At 30.0% G+C, this 22810-nt stretch overlaps 1 protein-coding gene across 2 annotated transcripts; it reads right to left on the bottom strand.

Annotated features, from left to right (window-relative positions):
* Positions 1-24: 24 nt before the first annotated feature.
* Positions 25-855, bottom strand: LOC114178991 (uncharacterized). 2 transcript variants are annotated; one of them, XM_028065168.2, is made up of 2 exons: positions 625-855; positions 25-525 (listed from the first exon to the last, which is right to left on the bottom strand). In XM_028065168.2, the coding sequence occupies exon 2, from the start codon at positions 497-499 to the stop codon at positions 203-205; it is 297 nt and encodes a 98-aa protein (XP_027920969.1). In that variant the 5' UTR covers positions 500-525; positions 625-855; the 3' UTR covers positions 25-202. The 2 variants fall into 2 exon arrangements, with proteins under 2 accessions (XP_027920969.1, XP_027920967.1); XM_028065166.2 differs by having other exon boundaries at positions 611-849.
* Between the last annotated feature and the right edge of the window lie 21955 nt (positions 856-22810).

Here is a 22810-nt window from a genome sequence, read left to right as displayed (position 1 = left end):
AGGACATTGAAGCATGAACGAAAATGATCCCAACTCGTTGACATGACATTTAAATAGAGTAAAATTAATTATACATTTCCACGACAAACATCTTTACATTGGCGATCATAAATAGATAGCGTGGCAAAATACATGACTCAGGTAAACACAAACAAACAAGTAACTATATATATGTATATAACAGATTAATAATATTGAACAGTCAATGAAGTGGATCCTTGTTAGCATCAGCAACAGAATGAACCGCGGATGCCTCTGATTCCATGCTTTTGGTCCTGGGAAGACTAGGGGTGCGGTGAAGTCTGCAACGAAAGGAACCGGCATGTGTGGTTGGAGAACATAGACAATTGGTCTTGGTCATGCTAGGTTGTCTCTGAAGGCCAGCTTGTCCGAAATTAGAAGCGCCTTGAAGCTCCACCGCAGCACCTGACACGACCTCAATCCTAGATGGTGGCGTTTGAACTCTCATGTCCTTGGTTGTCACCTGGTCACTTTCCATGCTCTTCAATTTCCTTCACTACGTACCTAACATAAAAAAAAGGTACAATATTTGTTGTTACAGACCAAGTTGGTGACTGTTCCAATTAGTGAGATAAGATGTAGCAAATACATGTATTTGGTTACCACAGCTTGAGAAGGATGTTGAAGAGATCGCAGGGGAAGTCTGAGGAAGAAATTTCTGAGAAAGGAGTAGATGTGATATAAAATATGGATGAATATGCAACGCTTTTGTTTGTATATCACGGGTTTGTTAATTAATTGCATTAATGACCCCACCTACATTTCGATCTCTTTAGGATTTGGTATAGTTATGTGCTTGAAGCAGTGGCAACATGAGATCATGTAAGAGAGATGCACCGTCATGGAGTTTCTCTTTTTATTGGGGAGTTGCATTGAATGGTGACGCGAAATTAGGCCTTTAAACAATGCACACCAGTGGTTTCTGGTCCCACACATGATGGCAGACATTCGAGTGGAGGTGGATTATCTTACCTTCGATGTGGGACTCAACTTGCATTTTAGAATGCATGTTAAGTATTCACAACTTGATAGATAAGATGCATTGTCTCTACAATATTCATTATTCAACGTTGGCAATGAAGACATAAGCAACCACACTTTTCCCTCAAACGGTTATCATTTATTTCAAATAATATAAAATGGTTACAAAACTAATTTCAAATAATATATTCTAAGATTAAAACTCATAATTTATTCACTTAAGACCATGCTCTGTTTTGCAGTTTAGTGATTCCATTTAGTCTCTTTTAATTTATTTATCTTTTCTAATTTCAATGTAATTATAATATTATTCTTGGATCATTTTTTTTTCTAGTTTAGTATATATCTAGGTGTTATTACATTTTCTCATTATGTTAATATGACTGATATTTCTTTTTCATATTAATTAAATTAAGGGTATTATTGAAAAAGAAAACATTTCCCGAAACATAAACAATAACATATACAAATAAATATTTTTTTATTAAAACCCAACAATTACAATAGAGTAAAACTAATTTAATGAAATGGTGTCCAACAAATTCATTAAAGAGTATTTTTTTCCCTTAATTTATTGAAATTGAAATACAATTCTTTGAAAATATTATTTTTGTATTTTAATGAGTTTTATCTGAATATACCAATCAACTAAAAATAGGTTAACCGACCAATTAATGATGGGTATAAATCTTGACCCACTCCACATGAGCCATATTGCCTGGTTCGCCGGCTAAAATGAAAGAAAAAGAATCAAATTTCTTACTTACAAAATCAATCTAAATTTATAAATTTAATTAAAAAACCTAAATTAAGTCTAAAATTGATTGGAATATAATTTTTGTATTAGTATTAAAGAAACTGAGTTTATAAACTTACAGTAACGATGAACGTCTATTGTAATTTTATTAACTAAATTCATTAAGGCTAGAGATGATAAGTTATATTTAGTAATTAAAAGTCCTAATAACTCTTTCTCTGCTGTTATCATATTTTATTAAACTTTTTTTTTACAATTTTGAACATTCTTAACTTAGTTTCACTATTTTTAAAAAACGATTCAACAAAGTTTCTCGTATCAAATTTACCATGGTAAAGATATTGTCACAGTAATGTATGTTGTTAAGAGCAAATAACACATCATTATTAAAATTATCACATACATGTCACTTGTTATTATATTAGCGTTGTCATGATCAATTTGATAAAAATAACTTTCTAACTTGTTTTAAAAAAAATTATGAATGAAATTGAAAGTTGACAAATAGTATAATGAAGTTAAACAAAACTATAACTGAGTAAAAAAACACTATTAAGTCTAATTAAAAATAAAGGGTGTAAACAGAACACTGACCTTTAAATTACCAATATCTATCAAAGATGGGCCTCGTAGACCCAAAAGGGAATAACGGTAGGCTTTTTGTGATTGTTTTCTTCCTGCACCTTCATTATTTTTAACAGACACCCAATACTAATTGAAAAAGACTAAAATTCTTTCCTCGAGGGTTTCTTATGACTTTGGCAAGCATACCAGGTCGAGCAAAAAGTAACCGATAAGACCGAGATATCATTTTTCAAGAGACTTGTGTAATACTAATTAATCATACAATTAATAACTAATTTAAACTAAAGAATGAATTCATAATTTTGAGTTTCATATAAGAAAGTAAATTTGTGCATAAATGATTAAAGATAAACTTTGGAAGTTAAAGGTACTTAGACAATGGAAGAGATTAGAAATTATATGAATTGGTATTGTCGGGGGTTAGAATTCACCTACTTTGCTCTCATGCATATATAATTTTACATCTTCTACATCAATATGCTAATGTCAACCCACAAATCTACTCAAACCCTAATTCCATAGTGGAATGAGCCTAAGTTTACTTATTAAGAGTCAATCCTTGAACTCTTAATAAGTAAACCCGCTTTATGCGCTAGGGTTTAAGACAACCAATAGGTCAAGCCTCATTCATAGATACAAGCTTCATTGAGTTTTCTTGTTCCAAATCAAGGTTTCAAAAGATATTTTCACACCCAATGAACCAAATATCATGCAATGAATAGTCAAATCAATGCAAACATTAAATGAAGAAATAAGAGTACTAGCATTTAATGAAAGAGACATATATATATATATATATATATATATATATATATATATATATATATATATATATATATATATATATATATATATTCAAAACATTTGGAAATACACAAGAGTTTAGTGGCTACATCTAACCCCAACAAAAATGGGTTTAGCTCTCCATTGTCATGGACAACACAAGCTTACAAAGGGGAGAATGGAAGAGAAAGGAGATACAAAGAGGAAGAAGGAGTTGTTTCCAATTATCTTTCTTATGATCGTCTTTCTTATTCTTACAAACATTCATGTTTATCTATTTCTTGTGTCTCTGAACCCTCAACCTACCAAGAGGCCATTAAGTTTGATTGTTGGAAATAAGCAATTAGGATTGAATTACATCCTTTGGATAAGAATCGTACTTGAACGTTGGTGCACCTTCCTAGGGGAAAGAAAACCACAGGTTGTAAATGGGTGTTTAAAGTCAAACACAAAGCAGATGGGTCTATCAAAAGGCATAAGGACCATTTAGTTGCAAAGGGCTTTACTCAAACCAAAGACATTGATCTTTTTGATACTTTTAGTTTGGTTGTTAAGATGCCCACCATCATAACGCTTCTTTCAATTGCTTTTATTCAACATTGGCACCTAGAACAACTTGATGTCAATACAACTACTTTACATGGGGACTTGGATAAGGAAGTTTATATGAAACCACCAGTTGGGTTGCATCTTTCTGATCCTACCTTGGTTTGGAAATTAGGCAAATCCTTATATGGCCTTTGCCAAGCTAGTAGACAATAAAGTTTCAATCTTTCTTAAACCCTTGTTGTCGCTGGTTTTATTTAATAAAAGTTTGATTATTTCTTATTCACCAAGAAATCTCTCAATGGCTTTACTATTGTGCTTGATTGATGATTTATGAAATTACTCAAGTCAAATCTTTGTTGAATCAACATTTTGGCATTAAGGATCTTCATTCTCTACAGTTCTTCTTAGGATTTGAAATATCTGGGTCTTCTAGAGGTATTTTACTTAATCAAAGAAAATATTCTTTAGATCTCTTGCAAGATGCTGGAGTATTGGCATCCAAACATTTTTCAACACCAATTAAATATTCCCTTAAGGTGTCCAAATCTACTGAGAAACCTCTTCCTATGCTTTTGGTTATAGAAGACTGATTGGCAGGCTGATTTATCTAACAAATTTCAGAACTGACATTAGCCTTGTCGTAAACAAGCTTAGTCAGTTTCCCAACCATCTTACCTCTATTCACTTGCAAGCAACTCTTCGCACTCTTCATTACATCAAAGGCAATCCTGCAAAACAGTTTTTTCTTTCTACCCAATCTTCATTTCATCTATACTATTTTTCTAATTCAAATTGGGGAGCATGTCTTGATACACGAATATCTGTCACTAAAGATCAAAGTGTAAATTTATTCACTAAATCACTCGCATGGGACCTTTTCAATATCTAGTTGATGATACGATCCTATCTAGAAAAGAGTATGATCGTTTTTGAATTTGAATACTCAATAGGCACGACACGAATAAATCAGAGAAGAACGCAAAATAAGACAAAGATGGAAGACGCCACAATCTAACAGGTTGATAAGTAAAGTGAAGATTCGCCACAAAGATGTTAATCTTTGATAAGAACCTGGAAGCCTAAGCCAAGAACAAAGAGAATCCTCTCTTTATTGAAATCAAATTCAATATATGACTAAAAGTCCCTACATTGTTTTTGGTACCTCTATATATAGGCACAAAAGTTTAAGGGAAACCTGAGAACCCTACTAGATGGCCCAAGCCCAAAACATCAAAACATAAACTAATTTATAAAAGAAAGCCCAAAGCCCAAAAACATAGAACATAACTAATTTCTAAGAGGAAACACAAAGTCTAAAAACATAAACTAATTTTCCTAAAAACTATCTTCAAATGTGCTTTAAGCCATGATCTTCATATTATTTGAATTTCAGATTGCTTGTAGCATTAGGAGCCTTGAATAGTTTTGATCTTTCAATCTCTTGCCCCTTGCCCTTGTCATAGGTCCTTTAAATTGTAAAGGTTCATCTTCAAGTTCTTCTTGTATGAAATCTTGGGATAGTCCTCTATCATTCCCTCCTTCTTGAAGAGAATTTGTCCTCAAATTTGTCTCACTTGAAGATTCTTTATCATTCTCTCCTGTTTGGAAAGAATTTGACCCGAATTCTAGAAGGTCCTATGCACAAACACAAACATAAATCAAAGACACAAATCGAAAATAAAATAATAGAAATTCTACTAAAATGATATTTGGATCCTGAAAGAGGTCAATCTCTTATTATAAGAGATTTTGGAGTTCTGCCTCCAAGATCAAATACCCACTTGCACCAATCATCAAACAATTTTAAATTAAAGATAAAATGCTCAAAGAAAAGAAAAAGAATATTGCTCAAACAAACAACCCAATTATAGGTATGACTTTGATCACCTATAGGTTTATTAGAAATGGGTAAGCAAGCTAATTCATGAGCATATATTTCTAAACTTGTGTATTTTTTTATCATCATTTCGTCTTCCCATTGTTCATCTCCTTGTTGCTTGATGAATAAGTCTTCCCTAAGTATCCTTTCATCTTTCCATTATTGATGCCATTGCTTTTTGATGAATAAATCGTCCATAGGCAATAAAACAATAAGAGGAATGTTAGTACCTTTTTTATTGACAATTCATAATACTCTCTTATTTCTTTTTCTTTTTCTCTCTTTTCTTCCTTCTCTCTTTTTATACTCTCTTCTTTTTTTACTTTTTCTCGCTCTTATTTCTCTTTTCTCTCTCCTTCTTTCTCATCTCTCTCGCTTTTTTCTTTCTATTCTTTTTCTCTCTTTTCTTCCTTCTCTATTTTTCTACTCTCTTCTTTCTTTACTTTCTCTCGCTCTTCTTTCTCTTTTCTCTCTCCTTCTTCTTTCTCCTCTCTCTCGCTCTTTTCTTTCTCTTCTTTTTCTCTATTTTCTTTCTCGTCTCTTTCTCTCTTTTCCTATACTTCATTTTCTATAAGTGTTTCCTTCTCATGGGCTCTTTTTAGTTTTCGCTCTTGCATTCTTTTCAATATATCTAATTTTTGCATTGTCCTTTCTTCCTCCTCTCTCAAGTATGAAATGTAGTTCTTGAGGTCTTCATGAGTCATGGGACTTCCATCCCCATTAGGACATTGATGAGTTTCATGCCCATAGCCTTCACATTTAAAACATCTTAGTGTACTTGTCTTTGACAATGATTTTCTATCAAGATTATTCTTCCGTTTAATACTAGCAATCTTGCCATTTAGCTTTATAATTATGGATTCCAAGGCATTAACGTCTGCTACCAAGACCTCATAAACACTAGGTGTATCTCTACATGCCACTCTCTTGGTACGTTCAAGTCCTTAAACCAAATGATCTTGGTTAGGAGTAGGATAATTTAAACCATATGTTAAACCAGTTCCAGAAGGATGCTTCTGTGACAACATGTTTCATTACTCAATATTTGTTAATTCCTACAAGAAAATGTTAGTATAATAAAATATATTTAGGACCTCACCACTCCGCTAAGTGTTTCACTCAATTTTCCACTCGTGTATCACACTTAGAGGCTTTTTCTTGAATGTACTCTCTTACCTTTTATCACTCAAATTCCCTTTAGGGCTTGACAAAGAACTCTAGTAACTTAAGCAAATAGTGAACAAACCATGTGAAAAATGTTGCGAGATCTAAATCTTGACTTTAGAGGATAAAGAAAATTCAAAACTCTACAAAATTTCAAGGAATTTTAAAGACACAAAACAAAAAAATTAAAATTAGAAAATAATAGGATTACCAAAGAGATTTAAAGGAGACAACACGGAGACTCTAAGAGAAAGACTGATTGCAAGTAGATATCAATAAACCACAAATAAAATTGTAACAAAAAGTTGTGTTGAACTCCCCCCCTGTTTTTTATCCTTTTTTTTTTCAATATATATTGTTTTCTTTTGACTTTGATCCACAATATTTTTTGTGTATATATATATATATATATATATATATATATATATATATATATATATATATATATATATATATATATATATATATATATTCCACTTCAACACAAAAACAAACTAAACAATTTTATCCTTCAAACCCTCATACTCATGTAAATCAAGGTAAGTGCACTTGCAAATCCCAAACACAAAAACAAATAATTTCCATGAATCAAATGTACAAATATACAATTTAAACAGAGAACATAAAAGAAAAAAAAATACGCCAAATAAAAAAAATCAACCAAATTGGAAACAACCTTAGGGGTTTTAATCCTTACAAATGAAACAAACAAAATTTAAAACAAAACACAAAACAAGCAGACATTGAAAAATTGTAGGTTTTTTCTTTTTAATATGACAGAAAAATAACATAGTAAAAGAAATTCAAACCAGAACCTTGCTCTAGATACTAGATGATATGATCCTATCCAGGAAAAAGTATGATCGTTTCTGAATTTGAATCCTCAATAGGTACGACACGAATAAATCAGAGAAGAGCGCGGGATAAGACAGATATGGAGGACGCCACAATCTAGAAAATTGATAAGTCAAGTGAAGATTCGCCACAAAGATGTTAATCTTTGATAAGAACCCGGAAGCCTAAGCCAAGAACAAAGAGAATCCTCTCTTTAATGAAATCAAATTCAATATATGACTAAAAGTCTCTACATTGTTTTTGGTACCTCTATATATAAACATATAAGTTTAAGGAAACCTGAGAACCCTACAAGATGGCCCAAGCCCAAAACATCAAAACATAAACTAATTTATAAAAGAAAGCCCAAAGCCCAAAAATATAGAACATAACTAATTTCTAAGAGGAAACCCAAAGTCTAAAAACATAAACAATTTTCCTAAAAACTATATTCAAATGTGCTTCAAGCCATGATCTTTATATTCTTTGAATTTCAGATTGTTTATAGCATTAGGAGCCTTGAATAGTTTTGATCTTTCAATCTCTTGCTCCCTACCCTTGTTATAGGTCCTTTAAATTGTAAAAGTTCATTTTAAAGTTCTTCTTGTATGGAATCTTAGGATAGTCCTCCATCAGTTCACAAGCTTAGAATAATTAACATTCATTCCGGTATGTCGGGGAATGTTAACCATTGTATATTTTACTCATCACTTTCTTATCTTTACTGATAGTTTGTTAACCAGGATTTGTTTAGTCGATCAGGTTACTTTTCACGATCTATAAAAGACTTTGTAATTAATTACAAAAATAATAACAAAGAATGATATTTTTCCCATGTTCATTTGTTTTTTTGTTTCTTTAGAGATTTCACATTAGATAGTATCTTAAAAATGTACGAATGTTATAATCATTTGCATATAAATTTATAAAAAAAATTACTGAATCTATATATATATATATATATATATATATATATATATATATATATATATATATATATATATATATATATATATATATATATATATATATATATATATATATTATTTGTCACATAGTACTTGTTTACTTTATTTTGCGTGTTTATATTTTATTTATTTTCTTTCTTTTGAAGTTACATGTTTACGTTTTAGTTTTCCTTTTCTTTCGAAGTTACATGTTTATGTTTTTTTTTAATTACATAAATATAATATGATTTTACACGAAGAGCATATAATATTTAAAAACTTAAAAAAATAATATAAATATTTATTTATCTTATATTAATTAGTAGTAATGTAATTTTGAGTGAAATGTTACACCAATCTATAGATTTTGGTAGATGATTTAACAGAAGGATCGAATGTTTTCTTCGTGGAGGAGTAAACAATATTTTTCCACTCTGCTTTTTTTTTGGAGTGGAGCTTCTGTATTGGCTTTGGTTAGCCTATTTCATTTTCCCTTTCTTTTATTCTTTTCAATTATTGCGCCCGAAGAAATTTATTATTTATATTTTATTTTTAAGAAAAATCGATAATAAATAAATTATGTTGACACAAAATTGGGTATTAATCCGGAATGTATTACCATTTAATTGTTGAATTCGAAAGTTTATTTTCTTTGATTCGAAATATTTGTTTAGTCCGGATTAACGAAATGGTTCAATACAAGTGCATGTTGAATCTTTGTTTAATAGGAATGGTTAAACCATTGATGCATCTACAAGCAAGAAGCCAAAAAAGCGCAAGAGATATATATACATTGCAAAGACAAAATGATTATTTCATGTAAAGGGAGATGTAGAGGAAAATATGGAGGTGCAGAAAGTAATTACTTACTTATATTTGAGCATCAACCCATCTGAAATTTATGATGTCACAAACATTTTAATTAGTAACTTATTTAAAGCATAAACAACTATTCAGGTAATCAAACTATGACTTCAAAACGGATATGTTAAGCTTTTGGCGACGTAATGCAAGCTTCAAGACATCAATAAATAAATAAATAAATAAATAAATATATATATATATATATATATATATATATATATATATATATATATTTATTTATTGAAACCTCATTATTTCTATAAAAAAATAATGCGTCCTATGACACTTTTGTTGGATGTGTACTTATGATCATTACAGTCTCCAACAACACTATTACGAATAAATTCAAAAAGTTAAATAAATGATTTAAGTGTTATGAATATATTAAACGGTATAAATAATTTAAATATTATCATAAAAAATATTTAAAATATCAAATAAATTAAATTTGATTAAAAATAATTAATAAATTTAATTGGAAAAAAAAACTAATTCCTAAAATTAAAAAAAAAAGAAATATATTTATACCCATCTAAATAATAACGAGACTTTTGTTTTAATAAAAAAGGATAGAGCATCTTAATTTAATTAATATCAGTAGCCCCTGTGTCTAATAATTTTTCTGGTCCATTTTTGTTTACAAAATTGATAAAAAAATGTAATAATGTAAATTTGAATGAAGATGAGTCCGTACTCTTGAAATAGGTATAATGTGTCCCATCGCATTAAGTAATTACAAAACATGCTCATATACCTTTTCATCACTTTAACTCTGCCACTTCAAAATGGGTGAAGCACGAAGTTAACACTTGTTTTGTGTTCAAACTCTGAAACCACAAACCAATCAACTCAACTATCAACACAGCCTACTTCTTTCTTTCAGACTCTCTATTTCTTCTTCCTTCTATACAATCAACTATCTTTCAAATCCCTTCATGTTTAGGTTAATATTTTATGTTTCTAATTTCTATGGCTGATTCTATTTTAATTTTAGTTTTTCAATGGATAAATACTATATATTAGTTAGACACTTTTAATATATTTTCTAAAACACTTTTTCATTTTATATTATTCATTAATGTCAAAGTTTAAAATCCAGAATTTATTTATGATCGGAATTAAATTAAGTTAAAAGTATACCGAAAAAATACAAGTAATAATTTATTTATATTCTTAAATGTTAAAATTTTAAAGGATATGTATAATAGATAAAGTGCTGTTTACTCTTCAGAACCACTTCCCCATTACATCTATTTGAATAATATTATTATGTCAATAAGACATACAAATCTGAAGGATAATAATAAAACTTAGAGGAACATCACTCTTACAAGTTATCATGTCATTTTAAGCTAATTTTTAATCTCTATTATTTACCTACTTATACTAGACAGTTAAAATTTATATTTATATTTCATAATTCTAACAATAACTGAGATCACCAATCTTAGGAAACTTATGTTTTTAAGCTGAACCATCTAAAGCATTGCCAACCTAGGTTATGCCTATATTCAGAATATTGAAAGAAAATTAACATTAAAGGCGTGTGAATCAAACACATGCTTATAACTAATTGTATCATTTGTATGCACAGTTTTTATTAGTTTCTTTTTTCAGAAAAAATAAAAATAAAAGATCTCCCACACTGCATCTACATTGATTGTATTATAGCATATGTGGCACATTTGTATGGTTGGAGAGGCATTTCACTAGGGTACGTGTATGGCAGAATATTTTTGGTAGCGATGAATATGAGCTGGAAAAGTAGCAGAAGGTGCACGTACATGCAAAAGCAAGTCCATCATTCACATTTGATGAGACTGGTTTTATATTGTAGTACATGCGATATTATACTATACTATACTATAGTATACCAGTAATACCAGTCTCTTCTCAAAGATTTTTGTTTTCTATCAAATCCGACACTCTTGGTTTTATATGCACCGAACAACATCAGAAGGAAACCATTTGACAAGGTTAAAACATAAAAAGTTTAGGATGCTTTTCACGATTTTCGATGAAGAACAGGTGCATTAGAAATGGAATGATGTAGGTGCATAGGTAGTGGAGTTACGTGGAGAGAAAGAAGATGCATCGTAGAGAATAGCAGAAGAAGGTGGATGTCACCTCATGGGATCACAGATAAACATAAAGATAATGATAATGAAAGGGAAATGCAGAGTGCACAGTGATAGTACGACCACGCGTTGCACAAGGCAGTGAAGACCGGAACAGGGAAGAAGGGACTTGCTGGTGATGGGTTGGCGGCAGAATGGTTTAGAGTGATAGGGTTTGCCTGGGTTTTTTTGGATCTCGAAGAGGTAAAGGACACGTACAAAACCTCTCTTCTCTTACAGTTTCAACCGTTAAGCTTTTATTATATCTCTATTTTTTATCTATTTCTGTGCTCACTCATTATATTATAAATCTTCATAATAATTCATTATTACTACCACACTATCACTCCCTCTTTCTTTAGTTTTATTTCATCAATTCAAAACTAAAAGCTTGTATGTCTTTCTTTATGTCAAAACATAAATCATTATCTAACTACAATTTATTATATTCTTCACATTTTTTTATATTCTTTATTTTTATTTAGATAGCTATGCTGTTTTTTTTGTTCACTTTATGTGCATTTGCCTATAGTCAACTCAAGATTACCTTTTTGAATGAGGTGCAATTGAAGATTTAGGATCAACATATTTTTAAATAAAAATAATAGTTAATTTTATTTATAAATTAGATGAAGTATTAAAACAAAAGTAGTATTCTATTATGTTTGGTTGAATGTTGATAGAAAGAAAATATAAAAATTAAGAAAAAAATAGAGAAAAAATCATTAAAAAATAGGAGACATTCTTATTATTTTTATTTTTTTATTTTGTTTCTCCTTTTACTTACCATCAAATAGATCTACTTATATAATCCTTAGATTTTATTTTTCAATTTTGAACATATTTTTACTATTTTGTTTCCTCTTAAATACAAGTACAACACCGTATTAACAATATTCTTTCCGATGACTTATAATTACACAATATTAATAAAATCTACTTTGGTAACTAATTTGACATAACTTTTATTTAATATGAATGTAAAACAAATGAAATCCATACATTATGCAAGTTTTGCAAAGTAATTCAAATATAAAATGAATTATAGTAGTATTTTTTTCCTATTAATATATATAATATTTAATATTCTAACTTTATTTTTACATTCCTTATATACTTAATTTAAATTTAAAAATGAAAATATCAAATCTAATAGAGTCTTTTGAGAATCAAATTTTAAAGATTGGTAAAGATAAAAACTTAATTTTTTTTTATAGGATTTTGACTTTATTCCATATATTTTCTTCTACCAAAGCTACAATTGGACATATGGTAATTGGTTGAGCAAATAGAAGATGTTTGATGATAATAATATTATTATACATCAAACAGGTAGATAAGGAAACTCAAATGATGTTGAGTAGGTTAAAGTTTTCATTTGAATCATTTTTGGAGTTACATTTCTACTTTACTTTCATTTTAAGCGAGTTGATCGATCTAACTCATATGAAAATTAATAAAATAAAATAAAATAAATAAGATATTATAAATATTATATATAATTGATTATTTAGTTTTTAAATATTTTTTATATTATATATAATTATTTATTATGGTTTTTTTTATTTTGTCTAGTTTGTTAGTATGTTTTGTTATTATGTATAACTATCATTTTTATGTAAATAATATATCTCAATTTAATGAATTGTTTTATTTTTTTTTTCTCTCCTAATATGATATTAAGATTTTTTTTTCTCATTCATTCTAATAATTTTTTATTTTCTTTCATGGATGTCATGAAAACTCTAATACTCATTGTTTTTGGTAACAGTGGTATGATTATGTTTATTCTAAATACTAGTATTATTTTTTTCTAGTCCTTGGACTTTTTCTACTATTTTCATCAATTACATCTTTAAAGGTTAATGGAATTGATTACTGTGTGAGGACTCATATCACTCTATGTTATGTTTTCAATCTTTATATATATATATATATATATATATATATATATATATATATATATATATATATATATATATATATATATATTACTGATAAAACATTTCTGATATCCGATCATTTTGTTATTTTTTGTTGGAGATCCCACATTGATTAGGATTAGAGATAAAGTGAATTTATAATATATAAGTGGATTGCAAATTTTATATTATAAGTTGATTTTGTGAAATTGAATTAGACTTAATCCAATTCTTAACATTTATAATAGTTATTGGCCTTGTATAAATTTCTCTTACTCCAATGTTCATTGGTCTACTGTGATTTATTGATCACTTTTCTTAAACATCAATTTTTTATATAAAAGATGTTTCACTTGAAGATTGTTGGTGGTAATCTTATTAAAGAATTTTGTTTGTTGTATCCTTTGACTTTTTTATAAAATAAATAATTGTAATTTTATTACATCTTATAATAGCACAAATACTACATCTAAAAATACTTATTCTTGTAAGAAAGCACGTTTATGACATTCAAGAAAAAAAATACTAACATTATTTTTACATTACTTAAATTTAAATTTAAAAAAATGAAAATATCAAATATAATAGAGTCATTGAGAATCAAATTTTAAAGATGAGAAAAGATGGTTTCTTTAAAAGAAATGCCAACTAAAAAATTTAAAATATGTTTAATATATATATATATATATATATATATATATATATATATATATATATATATATATATATATATATATATATAACAATATTCTTTTACTACAAATCACAACTTATTTGCATTTATTCATATATGTATGTTACTATTTGTTTAAAAACAAATATTTTAAGTTTAACTTATTTTCTTTATTTCATATGTCAATCACCAATGCAGTAAGGGCTTCTTGCCCCGGTTATTTTTTTCATTTTGTCTCGGGTCTGGAACCGAGGCATATTGGGGTGAGGTCAAAAGGTACCTTTTGGCCTCGGTTGTTACCCGAAGTCATAGAGTCCATTTTATGCCTCAGTTCTAAATGAACCGGAGCCATAGGGTAAAAATATTTTTTTTAATTAAATTTTTTGCGGCACCACTCATGGCAGCAGCACCATGACACGCCTTGGCTTCCCTCTTCCCTCACCGCTGCTGCTTTTCTCCAGAAGCTTCTACTCAACAGCTTCCTCGAGAGGCTTCTACAGAGAAATGGGAGGAGAAATGGCTTACGCTGCCTCCCGTGGTTGCGAGCGCCACCGTGGAGGTGAAGGGAAAGAGAAAGGGAACGGGAAACAAACTCTCCTCCACTTTCACCACCGCGCCAGAATTTTGTTATCCCTAGTACCCTTTTCAAGGGAGCACATTACAACTTCTGGATCCACGTGGTTCAAAATCTCAGACAAATCCCCTTTGAGGAACCACAAGTACCCTGCGAAGTTACTCCGAATGGTGCGAATAACCGTGTGGGCATTTCGACCAGGTCGAAAAGCGTGCGATTTGGGGGAGAACCGGGGTTCAAAAACCGGTTCGAGAATCATGAGTAGCACCTCCTGAACAACGCGGTCCTGGAAGCAGGACGCGTCGGATTTGATAGCGGCTTGGAGTCTGCGTTTAGAGAGGGGCTTTGAAAGGGTAATGTCATTGGGGGCACGAAGGAGAGGGTTCGTTTTGTTGTTCCATTCGAAACGGTTGCGGATTACGGCATTACGGAGGGAGAGCAGGGAGTGGAGAACGGGGGTGCCGACGGCGTTACGCAGAGGGAAAGTGCCGGTGGCGTGGGCACATGAGCGTGTCGTTCCACTCACCTGTTCAAGGAAGAAACAATGAAAAAATAGTAACCAACTAAATAACTCAACAGAACAGCTCTTGGAAGTTGAAGTTAACCTTTGTTTCATCTCTGGTGCCGGAGAAGTAGCCCATAGCTCTTTTAGCAGCATCAGCAGCAGAGTCCTTCAACTCCCCAACCTTCCCCGTTGCAGTGTCCTTCCCTTCCTTAGCCTTCTCAGCAGTATAATCCTTGTACTCCGAAGCTTTCTGCAACGTAGCATCTTTAGCCCTAATTAAACTATATGGCCTCAGTTCAATTTAGAACCGAGGCATATAACCCCTTTTGGCCCCGGTTCCCTAACACCCGAGGCCTAAAACCCCTTTTGGCATTGGCTTTTCCCCAACCGAAGCCTATAAGTCTGAACGTCAATGACATTTTTGAAATTTCTGGCAACCTTTTTGGCTTCGGGCCTCCTTAACCGAGGCCTATAACTTCTTTTGGCACTGGTTTTTTTTGAACCGAGGCCTATAACCGCTTTTGGCTTCGGGTTTTATGTGAACCGAGACATAAAAGTTGCCTATAATTGCAAAATTGTCACGCCATTATATGCTTCGGTTCCTCGCCAACCGAGACCTATAAGGCGAGGTAAAAATGCATTTCTACACTAGTAAATACATGTGAATATTCCTTTATCTTTCAAGTTGTATATATTGAATTGTGTTTCTATTTAAAAATATTTTAACATCAATTTCATACATTTATTTTTTACATGATCATATCATAATTTAATTTCATACATTTATTTTCTACATGATCAAATTACATAATTTACTTGCATGCTTTCATTTTAATATGATATATATCTTAAAAATTTAATTATAAATTTTAATCATATAACACTATTATTTTTCTATACATTTATATAAATTATATAATGACACAAACAAATACATATCCAAAAACATAATTAAAAAAAATACACATATACCCGTGCGTAGGCACGGGTCTCATTACCAGTTATTACTTCAATTTTAGTTATTCAATTCAATCCAAAACTTTAGAATTTTCTTAATTTTTTTATTAAAAATTTGATAGGATTTTGACTTTATTTCACATATTTTCTTCTGCCAAAAGCTACAATTGAACATATGGTAATTGGTTAAGAGAATAGAAGATGTTTGATGATAATATTATATGTCAAACAAGTACAAAAGGAAACTCAAATGATGTTGAGTTTATTTTCGTTCAAGTGGGTGATTTAGTTTTTAAATATAATAAGTTATTTAGTTTTTAAATATTTTAGATATTATAAATGTTATATATAATTATTTATTATGTTTTTTTTCTGTTTAGTTTATTAATATGTTTTGCTATTATATATAACTATATTTTGTGTAAATAATATATATATATATATATATATATATATATATATATATATATATATATATATATATATATATATCAATTTGATGAATTATTTTTTTTCTCATAGTATGGATGATATCAAGAGTGATTTTTTTCGTACTTTTGTAGTAATCTTTTGTTTTCTCTCATGGGTGTTATGAATGAAAACTTTAATGTTTCATACTCCTTGTTTATTTATTTTCTTTAACAGCAATAATAAATAAACTAAAGAGACAATACAAGTATCCCAATCCATATACAAAAGTCAAAAGAAGGAAAAAGAAAAGTTAAGAAAAAGAAAAAGAAGGTAAAAAAACCAACATTTTCATGGAAACCTTTCCTACAAAGTCAATAAAAATAAAATCCCGAGAGAGATATTGCCTGTATATACCTCCATAAGCAAATACAGAACCTAAATTCTGACAAACCTAACAAAATTATGAATACAATTAAATAAGATAATACGAAAATAAGTATGAAGGCGTTGTCTTAGTGTATCCTTTTCTCATCAAATATTCTTCCACTTCCACTAAAAGCCTGTAATAGGTGAACAATTGCATAAAGCAAAAAAAAAAGTGTTGTTTTGTGACAACCTATGAGTATTAGTGAAAACCAAAAAAAATAATTTGATAAAGCACCATAAGCTATGTTTTGCCTGTTTTAAATGCACAATATACATGAAAAAGGACATAAACACCAATTTGAATAAGAAAAAGTTATTGGGTAATTATTTGTGATCCAGCCTCATGTTCTAATATGGGCTAACATAAAATCCTTCTTTGTGCCAAAATAACATATTTTTGTGTGTCAAAATACCTAAAATGATAGCCACCTACATAGGATTATTACGTTAGTTACTAATCCTATTAAGTCAAAATTGCTAAAATGTATTTCTGCACTATTGTGATAAATAGATGATCGTCCTATCCATGAGTCACAAATATGCAAATGTGTGTTGCTGCCTTGCAATTAAAAAAGAGATGACTTGTAGGTTCAATAATATTATCACATAAAATACATGTATTACTTCCAAAGAGTATTTCCCTACTAAATAAATTATCTCTAGTGACCACTTTATTAATGAGTAGTTTGCACGCCGAAAACTAAGCAGATGGTAATGTTTTAGTTTTCCAACACTTCATATTTAAATTCACCAAGAACACAATTTTGAAAGTTTAGTTTTCTGTAAACCGATTTAACTGTGTATTCTTGTGTTTCAACATCCCTCCAAACCCAATCATCTTCCTTTCCTTTGCATAAATTTATCATTACAAACTCTTTTGTCAACTCAGTGACCATAGATTTCTCTCATTCAAATCACTCTCTTCTCTAAAGTATAGACCACTGCCACTGGTCATCTTTCCAAATACCAAAATCACCTAATGTGTCTTCCTTTAAGATTGTATTTGAATATAACCTTAGCTATTTCTCCTTTAACGCCATTTCACCTATCCACACATCTTTCGAAACCTTAGTTTATTACCTTCGCCTATGCTTAATTTCAAATTTCTACCAAACCAATTATCACTTTGTCCCCTCTCCCCCTCCCCAACACACACATATTCTCCTAATATATCTCCACCACCAAAACTCATGATTTGATTCCTTTATCTCTCATCTAAGACTCTCCAGGATCTATACTTTGAATCAAGAATTTCTTTCCATAACCCCCTATCATCCTTTCCAAGTCTCCACTTCCATTTCCCAATGCAACCATGTTAAACAATCTCAAATATTTTACTCCAAAACCACCCTCTTCCTTGGTTTTATAGCTAGAATCTCATTTCAACCATGCAATCTTCCTTCCTTCTTGACCCTATCGTCGTAAGAAGTCCTTTTTTATTTTCTTAATTGTTTTTTCCACACTAACAGGCAACTTGAACAAAGATAAGTAATGTAGTGGAATGGTAGATAAAACTGATTTCATGAGAATAACTCTACCAGTAAAAAATATATGCTTACCTATCCATAAAGATAGTCTCTTTCTAATTTTGGTGATGATATCTTGCCAAAAATCTATCCTTCTACGATTTGTCCCCTCAGGTAAACCCAAATATTTGAAGGCTACTTTCATTATACCACAATTCAAAATAATTTTGGATATTATTTTGTACATGGTCCCTACTAAAGATATTGGTTTGTACACTTCTAGGCCTTGTAGATTATCAACCTTAGGGATGAAATTAACAAAAGAAGCATTACATCCTTTTGGCCACCTTCCACAACTATGAAAATAATTTGTAATCATTAGTACATCAATTTTGATGACATCCAAAGATAAAACATGATATTTTAATTTTGTTAAAGACTTTGACACAATACCTTGTTTGACAAACTTCTAGGAGATTGAAGAATCACCAAGGAAAACACAAAAATCAGTGATTGATTTTCTAGTATCTAAACAATTTCCCCAGTCTCCATCAATATATGCTCAAAGATGAAGTTTGTTGTTGGCCAGGAAAAAAATCTCAGCCTAAAGTGGATTTCAAGTACTATAATAAGTGATGAACTACAACTAAATGAGTTGTTAATGGATTATGCATATATTAACTAAGCTTGTGAGTTGCAAAGGTAATGTTTAGTCTAGAACCGATTAAATACATAAGTCTTTCAATTAATCTTCTAGACGTAGAGGGATCATCAATAGGATTACCATCATTGAAGCTAAGTTTTAAATTGGCATCCATAAGTAATGTAGTTGGTTTGCTACCTAAAAAACCAACATCTCAAGCAAAATACCCTTGTTGGATTTGAAATTTTCAAAGCCTATGAAGCATTTAAGAGAACCAAGATTCTTTAGTCTAAATGAATAACTCAATGACAATTGTACCTTATCAGCATAAGAAGAATTGAAGCTTGCTAGGATGATGTTGTCACATAGACCAACAAAATGACCAATGCAGAATCACAACAATAAGTAAATAGAGAGCAATAAGATTAAAAAGAACTTACAAAATCATTGTTTAGAAACTTGTCTTAGTCCGTATATATAACTATTCAACTTTTAAACTAATCCTTTTGTTTTTGTTTTGTAATCCCGAGAATACTCATGTATACTTTTGTTTTAGTGACTTCCTTTTCTAATTTCCGTATAGCTTATGCTTACTCAAGTATGCCTTTATTTTGTCAACCCTCAAACTGATATTTTCATTAGTTAGCTTCAACAATTTAGGTCCTTGCAAAAACTTTTCTCCATCCATCATAGTGAAGTTATACAATTATGTCAATCTTCAAAAGCCATCAAGCCATTACTTACTTGATAATTGTTATTGTAGATATTATCTCATCCCAGCTTCCCCAATGGTCCAAAAGATATATAAGTTCTCAATAAATCTTCTAAACATTGAATAGTTCTTTTATATTGTTCATCAGTTTGGGATGATAAGTTAAACTAATTTTTATCTTAGTTCCCAACACTTACATATAACTAGGCCAACTTTTCCTTTTATATTATCATATTCATAAAGTGTGCACTCGTGGTCAATCTATCAATTATTACTCACATTGCATCATGCTCTTTCATAAATCTTGGTAAATGGATAAAAATATCCATATGGAAACACCATACCATTTCCATTCTGCCACTTCAACATACCATTTGGCTTCTCTTTCTAACAAGTTAAATATGATGTCACAAACTGAACTACAGTTATTCTCGTGCTAGGCTACCACTAAGTGTTTTAGATCATGATACATCTAATTCTTGCACGGATGAATATTAAACTTACTTATACGTCTTTCCTCTAAAATTGCCCTTTTTTTTATTTAAATGAATTAAAGTAATTTTAAATATAAAAGAAAATTAAGAATATAACATAAGTTGACTATGATAATAGTTTTATTATCACTTTTATAAAACATATTTAAGCCTTAAAATACATAGAAACAGAAAAGTTCACACATCTTATTAAAATGATGGGAATAAAAAGATAATAAATAATTTATAAACTATATTTTGACGAAGAAAGCATATCTTGAAAATAGATTCTAAATTTTTTTCCGGAAAAAAATATTCAAGAAATTAAACAAACTAGAAAGGTAAATTAGATGAAAAAAAATAGAAAACACAAACCAATTGATGAAAAAGAACTGATCATCACTTTTTAAAAATTACAATAAATCGTTAAATGTAAACTACTTTGGTAAGTTATTACCTTATGTAGTGATATTGTATTATACATTAGATATATAATATGATTAGAAATTTTGACGCTTTGTTAATTTGATATTATATATAGTTAAAGATGTTATTGAGAGATATCACGTATATAATGTATAAATAATTTTATGATTGATTCATTATGTATATACATGGTCTTTGCGATCATAATGTGTTAAAATGACGAATGTTTTAATTACCTCATTTTGATATGTATTTTTATTTGCGATGATCTAAAGAATATAAAAATAGACAATGTTGCATATAATAACGATAAAATACAATGAAAAAATGTTTTATATATTTAATTGAAATATATATTAATATTCGTTTGACAGAAATTCTCAAAAACATTAGAATAAAAGTTGTACTGTCACTCTTTTTGTTCTTGCTTACAGATTCAATTTTCTAATTTTTTGGTATTAAGAAAACTAGTCTATAACAAAAAATGTGTCATGAGACGTGAATTTTACCTAAAACAACGCACACTCCTAGTAATATGCATGAGATGGTGAATTATAATCCCAATTCGTCTATGGAAATGAAAAATCTTAACTATTATTTGAATACTTCATTATTCAATGAATTCCAGTAACTGTGTTGTGAAAAGAAAAACGTAATTATTTGATTTAATAATTTACGTTTGTATGGTAAATGTTGACGTAGAAGTTTAAAGGGTGAGGGTAATTAAAAATATACTTAGTTAAGAATGAAAAGTGAAATCGTATCTTTTATTCTTGAGCAATCAGCAAAAGGAAAGATGAAGCGGGATATGCTGCCTCTGTTACTTGTTACATGTCGTCAATGCCAAAGGCTTATGAAAGGAAAGATGTTGCAGATTTTCACAGAAAGGGTCAATCACTTAGCAGTCATGACATGCATCAGAAGAATGCACAGAGATTTTATTAAAAAGCTGATTCTTAGTCATGGAGATATATACTCATAGAGGTTACCCTCATCTTGCCCTTCGTGTAAACCTCTGCTCATACCATAGGAGAGAGAACAAAAAAACTGTTACGACATGACTCAATATTTCATTAACCAAACTCATTAATGATATTCTATCTTCAAAAGTTTGAAGATCTTTTATTTTTTTTTTCTCTTATGTATGGAAATAGTGAAAGAAGCTTAATTAGGAAAGAAAGGATGATTATGTTGTTATGTTAAAATTAGAGTTTAGGGATGTTGTTGTCTCCAGGTCTCGGAACCAAGCGGTTAAAAAGGTGGTTTGATATTGATGTTGTTGTCTCTGACTGAAGATTTGTTGTGTTGATAGAAATATCCTTGTTTCTGCTGCAACATCTGGTGTGTAGTACCAGATAACCGTCATTTTTAATTCCTTTTCCTGATCCGTTTTGATGGTGTTTTTGTGCGGAAAGGTTTCCATTGTCATGACAAGCAAGAAGCAGCAGCAAGCAACGTGATGGAGTTTCTGAGTCGCCATTCTTCGATACTGGTTTTATCATTGCACCTCTAAATGACCGGTTAATACCATTTCTTCAAATCTTTCACGCTCAAACTTTCGTATCAAATCATCCAATCAAACACACAAAACCACCTTTTTATCAAATTTCTTACGGAGGACTTTCATTCTCATCATGCATTCTTTATGTTGTTCATTACTACAACATAATCTATTCCCACTATTCATCATCATCAATCATTTTTAATAACATTCATTACCATTATGTCAACTCAATTTACAACTTGTTACTCTTTAGGGACAATATATTAATTTTAACTTTGACATCATTTGAAAACATATAACAATTTATAATTATACCATAATTAATTAATGAGAAGGATACACGAAAAAAAAATACCAAATGAAACAACCCCATCAGGATTAAATTGTTCAAATGTATCTAAACTACTTTTTATTTAAACTAAACATTGTAATCTCTTTATTTTCACTTTATTCCCATTTCTTTTTCCCTTCAATTAAATAATTTTGTTTCCTCTTTTTTTATCTTTAATCGATCTATCTACTCCCAATTCTGTTATTACCAAAAATCGTTCAAGCTTTAACATAACATTTATTCTCTTTAACACTGTTTTAATTAATTTGGATTTATTGCTGGTCTTTACTATTTTGTGAATGCTTA

The sequence above is a fragment of the Vigna unguiculata genome, chromosome 3 (genome assembly GCF_037176805.1).
Source record: "Vigna unguiculata cultivar grain cowpea cultivar isolate G323 ecotype 2 chromosome 3, ASM3717680v1, whole genome shotgun sequence".
In the NCBI taxonomy this organism is placed as follows: Eukaryota; Viridiplantae; Streptophyta; class Magnoliopsida; order Fabales; family Fabaceae; genus Vigna; species Vigna unguiculata.
The sequence above is the reverse complement of the archived record's forward strand: the minus strand, read 5'-3'. Positions and strand labels throughout refer to the sequence as shown.

Bases quoted from the DNA above. Each gene is read 5' to 3' on its own strand.
- LOC114178991 (XM_028065168.2), bottom strand. From the start codon at position 499: ATGGAAAGTGACCAGGTGACAACCAAGGACATGAGAGTTCAAACGCCA.